We start from the raw sequence: 10008 nt of genomic DNA, 5'->3' as shown, positions 1-10008 counted from the left end.
ATAGCTCCTATTATTGGCATCCTAGTGAAAATTCAGAAATTGCATTAGTTTCGTCTCTTCGAGATCCAACGAATTATAATTCTTGGAGCAAACCAGTTCTCATGGCCTTCAGTGCAAAGAACAAAGTAGAGTTTGTTGATGGTTCCCTTCCTCGACCAGTCTCAAATCATAGATTGCACGCAACTTGAAAAGGAGCGAATAACATGATGATTTCATGACTTATATACTCAGTTGTAACTTCCATTCATCAAAGCATCTTATGGATGAACAACACAGTTGATATTAGGAAAGATTTGACTGTGCCATATTCACAATGTGATTTGCTTTGAATTTCTTATTTACAACACAAATTAGCTTTAATTAATCAAGGAGACATGAATATTATTGATTATTTTACAAAGTTAAGAACAATTTGGGATGAGCTTGAGAGTTATCGATCCAATCCTTGTGTGTGTACATGTGCTTCTAAATATGGTTGTGATGCTCTTGTTGAAGTAAAGAAAAGGAAATATCAAGATAGAATAATGGAGTTTATGTGTGGTCTCAATATATGATCAATACAATTATATTAGATCAAACATACTCATAATGGATCATTTGTCATCGATTAACAAAGTTTTCTCTTATATGGCACAACAAGAAAGATAATTTATAACTTCTAATGCACTTGACAATCTATGTATTGCTTTTATATGCAAAAATAATGAAATTATATATTCTTTTCTTATGATATTTGCTTGTTACTATTTTAATTAATTTTTAACAATTGTGATACAATTACATTTTAACTAAGCTAAACTAATTAAAAGAAATTATAATTACATAGTTTTGGAAAATATTCTGAATTGAATTAACATGTAAATTAAAGGTGTGTGAATTAAAATAAAGATAGTAAGTTCAAATATTTAAAATGTGGTTTAATAAAAACTTAAGAATCATTGTATATGTGTTGAAAATATTTAATTATTTTTATCTATAGGAATCAAATTCAGACACACGGCTCAATCAAGACATTTGTTTCTTGCATTCTCACTATTAAATCTAGCACCTCTTAGTGTGTTTCCATTCTGAAATATAACGAGAGGTGTAAGAAACACATAAGAAGTGCAGGATTTAAATCCCTCATATAGTTGTGGGTTTTTTTTTCTTCTCCCTATCTCTCATGGGTTATTGGTCCCGTTGAAGCCCATTCCACAGTTTTCTTTTTTGTTTTTCATACCTAGGTGGGCTGTTAGACGGTTACTGGCAACCCAAAAATAATAGAAGGGTTAGGCGCAATCCAACGGTGAAAGAGGACCATTGCACTTTATTCGATCGTCGGATGAAAAGTTAGTGGAATGTGCTCCTTCTGATTCTCCACTCGGCTTTGCATTTGCGAAATCGCAATAGGAAGGAACTGAACTTTCACTGTCACAATTCCATGAGTATAAAGAACAAGATTTTATTCCTTTCTCTCTCAACCTCACCTAAATTTGTTTAGCTATTTCAAATTTTCAACCTTTTTCTTTTTCTCCAGGAAAAATTATATGCAGTGACAACTGGATGAAATCCTGACCATTATAATAAATTATATATAAATAATAAAAGAAAACATAATTTGAAAAAATTTGGTCTCTTCTTTCGAGAAAATAAAAATTGGTCCCTTAGATGATGAGTGGAGGACTCTCTTTTTATCTACACCGACCTCATAAGTTAGACATTTTTTAATTCTAATTATTTGTCTAACTTAAGTATGCTTATTGTAATTTACTCATCTTCCCAAAAGTTATTTTTTAAAATTATACATTAATTAAACCTAAGTAAACATAAATTTTCTGAAAGCTAATTTTAATTTCTAAAAATTTTGTTTAGGAATTATCTTATAATTTTAAATATCTCTCCATCTAATTTATTTCAATTTTATCTCAACAGTTTTTTCTTAAAATTATGCCTTAAAATTCACAATATTTTAATTTTAATTACGTGTGTATGTGTGTTTCTCAAGAAAAAGTGAATAAAAGTATTATTAATGTAATAATGCTTAAAAATAGTCATAACGATCAGGGACGGATGCAGAAAATCATGGGAGGGGTACTGGATTTTTTAATTTTTTTTTTTTTACTTTACGAAGAGTTTGGTTTGAAGGAATAAAAGATTTGTAAAATGAATTATGACAAAAAAAAAAGTGAAATATTTGAATTAAAGTAGAGTGAAAAAATATATAACTTACAATGATTTTTTTTTTAAATTTCATCTCAAATACAACTAAGTATAAATCAACTAAATACTACCTTTAATTAATTACTTAAATATTTAACTTCTAACAAATAGGTATTTAATAAACAATGATTTTAATAAAAATATTTATTAGTTTTATACATAAAACTAAAATTAATTTTTATTCAAATGACATAAGAAGGAAACATCGTTATTTATAATTGATAATAATTTTTTATTTTAAGTTTTAAAAGACGCTTTAGTCTCAATACACTAACAATTAAATAGATAATAATATTAGTCTCACACTATAAAAAAGAACAAAGTCATTAAAGATAATAATAACTAAAAGCCATCAAATTTTATAACAAGTATATATAATCTTAATAATAATTCATTTTAATAATTAGATATATAGATAGATAAATGAAACTTATAATAATAGACAAAACATAGTTAATCAAAATAATAACAATTGACAAAAAAAAAAGAAAAATAATATTATGCACTTAAAGTGTAAAAAGTTTTATCCAATCATCCCATCATAACTTACAATATATGATAAATTTATTGATTTTTATACATTCATCCAATCTCAATCTATCATATATAATAAATATTTTAACTTTTAAAATAATTATTTTAAAATAATATATAATAAATATTTTAACTTTTAAAATAATTATCTTAAAAAAAATGCTGATTTATAATTAGATAAATATTAAACTCTTATTATCATATCTATTAATTAATATACACATCTCTTTGGGTTAAATTATAATTAGTGATAACAAAATTATTAAAAAGATACTATTAAAAAATTTAGTATAAAATCAATCATAACATATATTATTAGATTTATTACTTAGTTTTTTTATTAATAGTATAAGTGTTTTATTTTATTAATATACACTGAAAGATTTTGGGAGAGGGGGAGGGGCTGAAGCCCCTGCTAGGCCCCCTTAAATCCGTCAATGATAAGGATTATTGTTATAAAAAATAACAACTTAAAGTGTAATATTAACGTAAAGTTATTTATAAAAATTAATAATAATAAAAGAATGACTAAAGTTTACTGTTTTCAATTAAAGTGTTGCTATATGTTTATTCAATGACCTAAAAAATTTATAACTAAGAAATAAACAATTTTTAAAAATATTTAAAAGTATTATAAAATATTCATTACAACCAGCTTAAAATATAAATATAATTTGTAAAAAGTGTGAAGAGACTATGACAAGAATGTGTATGTTTAAATTAAAGTTCTTAACCTTAAGTTTGAATTAAATCTAAGTTTGCAAATTGAATTTACAAAGATAATTCAAGTTTTACTTTTATAATATAAGTTTTTAAACAAAATTTTATAAGCAAACGTACTTTTGAATGGTTAACCAAATATGAAATATGCCAACGTCACCACCATTATACAAAAGGTTAATATGCATGTGACTAATCAAATAAATAGCACATGGTTTTGTACAGTACGAATCCATGAATGAAATTGATAACTTGTCTTAATTATCTAGAATAGCACATCCTTGTACTTGGACACATTTTTGGACGAAATAAATAGCACATCCTTGCACTTGGACACATTCTTGAACCAAATCAATAACACATCCTTGCACTTGGACACATTGTTGGACCAAATAAATAGTACCTCGTTGTCTAATTATTATTTTTTTAATTATTTTATTAGTGTGAAATATTAATAACTTTGTTGATAATTAATGTCATAAAAGAATCTTTTTTATCCATTTTTATAAGATATTTTTAATACTTTTTTTAACATATATTTTACTATTGAATGAAATTTATAAAAAAATTACTAAGTTATATGGTGTGGTGTCACTCTCTTGAGAAATGGTTTTATCTATGATTGTTCATGTTATAACTGATCCAAAATAAAATCTGAAAATGGTTCAAAATAATCAAAAATCTAATCAAACTATTTTTTTGGGATTTATTTGAATATTTTTTTTCACAAATCCATTAGTTTGTTTTGATTTGTGATTTATATTTTTGAAGTTAAATTAAATTACAACACGTAGATTAATGTTTACATTATTTTAATGTTATATATTTTATGTGTATATCATTTAAATTTTATAGTATTGTGTAGTTTTATATATACGAATTTATATAATGTATACTACACTTTCTTTATCTAACAACTTTTTTTTTAATATATGTTTAGTTTAAAATTGATTAAAATTTCATATATTTTTATTGTAAAATATTTAACTCATCAATAAATTTGATAGATTATTATTAATAATTTTTTAAATTTAATTTAATTTATTAAAAGTTGAAAAAAAGAATATATAAATTTTAATAAAATAATATTTTAGTAAAAAAAATACAAAAATCAAACAAAATCAAACTGTAAAATATTAATTTGATTTAATTTGAATTTTATTTTAAATGAAAATTAAATCAAATCACATATATTTTTTAAGTGATTTTTTTGGAAAAATTAAATCAAATCAAGCCACAAATAACCCTAAACTTCCATTCTTTTAATAAATTTTAATCCATAATAGAAAATTATTATAATGGATTGTCTTCATAATTTTTTGACTACATATACAGTTTATATCATGTAGATCATTTTGGATGAAATCTTGGTTGCTCTTCCTGAATAAAAGTCATCCATCGCACATAGTTTTCTCCCCAAAAACAAAAGATGCGGCGCATAGAGTATCTTTTTCATACGTTCAAGATGCTGTCTCAATACTGTATGAGATTTTGCACACCAATAGTTTTCTTTTCCTCACAAAATGAAGCGTCTGGAACCAGTTTTCTTCACTGTGTTGGTCTATTAAAAAAAAATCTTAAGAAAGCAAATTAAGGTCTACAAAGTACTGCTACACTATCGGTGCATTATAATTAAGTGACTAAGTGCGCACACACACATATACATTCATATATATAACCCTCAGTCGTTGAAAGTGAATTAGAATAAAATCGTTTAGCTACATTTTATTACTCCTATATCTTTTATTACTTATAGTTGAATGTTTAAATTCAAATCCATCTAAAATAAAAATTAAAAACTGGTCAAAAAACTCAAAATTTGAATTAAATTAATTTTTTTATAGATTTATTTGGATGATTTTTTTTTTCAAAATAATTAGTTTGGTTTGATTTGCGGTTTGCGTTTTTGAAACCGATTCAAACCATAATATTTATACTAAGACTTATATTACTTCAGTGTTATATATTTTGTTTGTGTATCACTTAAATTTTACAATTTGTTGTAATATTATGTATACGAAATTTATATAATGCATATTATTTTTTTTATATAACTTTTTAAAAATATGTTTGATTTAAAATAAATGAAATTTTACGTATTTTTAAAGTAGAAGGTTTAATATATTAATAAGTTTCGTAGATTGTTATCAATAATTTTTTTAATGTAATTTCATTTAAAATATTAAAAGAAAGTATATATATAAATTTTAATGAAATAATATTTTAGTAAAAACTGAAAAAAAAAATTGAACCAAACCGCAAATTATTTGTTTTGTTTGATTCAAAATTTATTTTAAATAAAAACTAAATCAAAACAAATTGTATATTTTTTTTAAGTTTGGTTCGCCCAATGAAAAACTGAATCAAAATGAACCACAAACACATCTAACTTTTTGTGATTAGTCATATTGCAATAAAATATTTAAGGTTTAATTCTATCATTGTGCATTATGTTTTTAATTTTTCTACATCACAAACATGATCAACAATAATACCAATAAAAATTGACACAAGTGATTGTGACTTGTGTCATTTAAACAAATAATTTAGGATTCAAATTCTAGTTGACTCTTAAGTATAAAATAAATTGTGTTAGAAGATAAATATTCACCTTGTGTGTGCCTAAGGTCTTTGACACGCTTATAATATATATTACTTCATATCAATATCATGATTAGTGAACGAATAAATAGAGAAAATAAAGTAGAAATATCCAATAAACATGCATTTCATTTTGTTAGAGTGATTTTCATATAATTAAGCAACAAGAAAAATTTTAATAGAAAAATTATATTTTTAAATCATAGAATATTATGTAAAAAATTCTAATATCATCACCCATACTTATGTAAGAAAGATGCTTCATTGAGTTAAAAATATATATATCATCACTCATACTTAGGCAAGAAGTGTTAGTTAATAAATATTATTGTCTGCATGATTTGTTGACTGAACGGTTCGTGTCATACAGATTTCGAATGAAAACTTCATTGTCTTCTTCCTAAATTTTGGAATATTTGATCTGTGGCTCTTAACGAGTTGAGGGAGGCAATGTGAATGTTTTTCATTTTTTGATATCTGGATGATGGAATTCCACGTTATGCTTGGTAGCATTTCATGTTGCCCCAATCAAAATGCCAATTTACCTCTTTCTCAATTATACTTGGTTTTGTTTAGATTGAAGACAACAAATGCACCGGAAGGGAAGCAGAGATAATTTATGAAAGATGGGTTTTAAGTATAACAATTGAGATTAGAGTGGTACACTTTTTATTCGGTTATAAGTTGGATTATTTATTTATTTTTAATTCCACCAAATCAATGTAGATTAAGTAAATATTCTGTTACACTTTTTAAAAGTCACTCTTAGTTTCTCAAAGAAAAAACATAAAGTTACCTTAGTAGTATCTGTGTCTTTCTATAATTTGACTTTTTTTTAATTGCTTTCTATTTGACTTGAAAATTCAAGCATACGTGTGTTAAAACGTCTCTCTAAATACATGCGAAAAATGAATTGATTCAAGTTGAGTCATTAAGTTAGGATATATCCAATTAAAACAACTCACATGAGTATCTATATCTAATATTTTATAATTGTTTAATTAGTCTTTCTCTTAAGGTCATGATTATCATTTTTTTTCTTCAGAGAAACTAAGTAAATTTTCTTATTGACCTTACAGTATATTTTACTTTTTTATATTTTCTGTTTCAAATTATTTAAGTTAATTTTTTACCCCACTTGTTTTCACACAGCTGGTTGCTATCCAAAGCAGGGATTAATATTATCAAACAGTTGCTTTCAAAATTGCTTTTTATGTGACACGTTGCGTTAAAAGTACTCTTATACTACGTACGTAGTACGTACATCATTGAAATATTGAAAATAATTTTACCTAACATTTTCAATTTTTAATAATTAGGTGTGTTTTGAGATTGTTTGGCACCTAACCATTACATGTGTCATAACATAGATATAGATGGCGATTTACAATTATTTTTAAATATAATATTTTTTTATCTTAAATTAGAGATAATAAGATAAATAAGTATTTTTTAACACATTAAATTAGAGATTAATTTTTGTTATGATATGTGATTGTCATCCGTCCAAGAAAATTTTATACACTTAAAAAAAATCAAATAAGAATTTGTTATTAAATATATCATTTTTTTTCCACATGTAAACAAATCAATATCAATAGTATGAGTTGAATAAATCAAGTTAAATTGGGTTTTCAAGTTCTTGGAGTCAATCTATAGGTCCAGAAACTCGAGAAGGGTCATATACCAATTTCGAGAATACTAATCCCCATCTCAAAAATATAGAAGGACTAACAGGTAATATGAAAAATATTAAACCTATAATAGGCAGTCATATGTACCAGGAACCATGATGCTCCAACAGGTAACAAGTGAAAGTAATAAACCACCGACATGTTAGTTAACAAAAATTTAAAACCAAGAGTTAATCCTCAAGCATGATTCTTTCTACTTTTCTACGATTCTAAACGGCAGCATAAAGACGCCAAAAATCTCCAGCTCTGGCCCTTGGGCCCCTTCTCTAGCAACATTATTGTTCAACCTTAATAATGTTATAATTTATTATTATTAGGTATTTACTATTAATTGACGTACAAGACTGAAACGCGTAGCCAAATTTTGTGACTCGGAAAGGATAAACGAAGGAAGTTGGGCCAATGAAATTTGTTTGGCAGTTTCTCACCTAAAGAGAGATGGGTGTGGACGTATCGTTTGGCCTTATAAGGAGTGACTCAGCTATAATAAGGAGTCACCAATAGCATTCACAACTCACATGCCTACTTAGTTTATTTTTTTGTGTGTGTTTATGAAGAGAGAGAAGAAGTGAAGATAAGCACAAGGAGTGTCATCTAGTCAGCTACTACCAAATTTTCAGAGTGGACTATTCTTCCTTTATTATATTCTTAATTACCGTGCCTTATCCGACCCTCTCATACCAAACCCAACCCAACCCAACCAACTATATTTCAACCAGCCGCGGCGACTAAACAACGACCACACCCTCAAAACCATTTCCAACTACCAACTACTCTCTCTATCACTCTCCCATGGCTTCCTCTTCCCTCTTTCTCTCACTCTCTCTCACCCTTTGCCTTGTTTCCTCTCTCTGCTATGCTCACAAATCTTCCTTAACCCTACCTGTGACAAAAGACGATTCAACCCACCAATACCTAACAACCCTCTCTTATGGCACCCCTGTTGAGTCTGCAAAATTCGTGCTTGATCTCGGAGGCTCAATCCTCTGGGCTGACTGTGCATCCAGAACCACCCCATCTTCCACCCTTGCCCCAATCTTCCACCGTTCAATTCGCTGCCTCACGGCAAAGGGTCCTGAAATTGAGACACATAGATGGCTCTCGAGTCTCGCAAATCCCATAGATCAAGATCAGCCGTGTCAAATTCCTGCAGAGAACAGCATCTCGGGGAAAAGGGTCACCGAAGGAGAGCTTGTGGAAGACTTAGTGATTAATCGCTCTCACGAGCTTCTCTTCACTTGCTCACCCACTCTTCTCTTGAACGGTTTAGCTACCGGTGCCAAAGGCATGGTAGGTCTTGATCGATCTCGCACTTCTTTTTCGTCTCAGGTTTTTCACTCACTTGGAACTCAGAGAAAAATCACTCTTTGTCTCTCTTCCTCTTCTGGGATTGTTCAATTTGGGAATGTGGCGCATGAATCCCAACCCGGGTCTGAAATTTTCAGATCTCTTACTTTTACACCCCTTGTCGCGAACCAAGACCAAACACAGACACACCCTTCCATCAACGTTAACTCCGTCAAAATCAACGGCAAAAAGGTTTCTTTCGACACCCCCTTGGGTGGGGGTGCTCAGCTGAGCACGGTGGTGCCTTACACCACTCTCCAAACCTCGATCTATGCAAACTTCGAAAGCGCTTATTTGAAAGCCGCTTCGTCTATGAGCATGAAAAGGGTCGATCCAGTTTCCCCCTTTGGGCTCTGCTTCGAATCCAACGGCGTTGGAAGCTCCCAAGTGGGGCCCAACGTGCCGGTCATTGATCTGGTCCTGCAGAGCGAGATGGTGAAGTGGAGCATACACGGAAGAAACTCCATGGTGCAGGTGAACGACGATGTTATGTGCTTAGGGTTTGTTGATGGAGGTGAGAATCCGAGGAACCCTATTGTGATTGGAGGGTATCAATTGGAGGATGTGTTGGTGCAGATTGATTTTGATACTTCCATGGTGGGATTCAGTCCTTCGCTTCTGACGAAGCATGCTACTTGCTCTCATTTCAAACCCTAGTTTTCGGTGAATCGTGATGATTATAGTTTATTATTATCCATACCACATAGTTTTTCTTTAGATTAAGAAGAGTTTTGAGGAGTTTAACACGTTCTGTAATAACCCTTTTATTTTTTTTTTCTTTCTTTTTTGCTCTCCTGCGGTATTATCTGTATAAACTGCTTAAGTGGCCTATGTTAAATGGCGATGGCATTTTTGATGGCATTTTTATTTGAAATTGAAATACTTCTCCAGTAAGGAAAATTTGGTTGAGTTA

At 28.7% G+C, this 10008-nt stretch overlaps 1 protein-coding gene across 1 annotated transcript; it reads left to right on the top strand.

Annotated features, from left to right (window-relative positions):
- The first annotated feature begins 8235 nt into the window (after nt 1-8235).
- Nucleotides 8236-10008, top strand: LOC100807749 (probable aspartic proteinase GIP2). The gene has a single exon (XM_003542836.4). The coding sequence runs from the start codon at nt 8541-8543 to the stop codon at nt 9750-9752; it is 1212 nt and encodes a 403-aa protein (XP_003542884.1). The 5' UTR covers nt 8236-8540; the 3' UTR covers nt 9753-10008.

Source organism: Glycine max, chromosome 13 (genome assembly GCF_000004515.6).
Source record: "Glycine max cultivar Williams 82 chromosome 13, Glycine_max_v4.0, whole genome shotgun sequence".
Lineage (NCBI taxonomy): Eukaryota > Viridiplantae > Streptophyta > Magnoliopsida > Fabales > Fabaceae > Glycine > Glycine max.
Note: the sequence above shows the minus strand (reverse complement) of the source record. Positions and strands in the feature narration are given on the sequence as shown.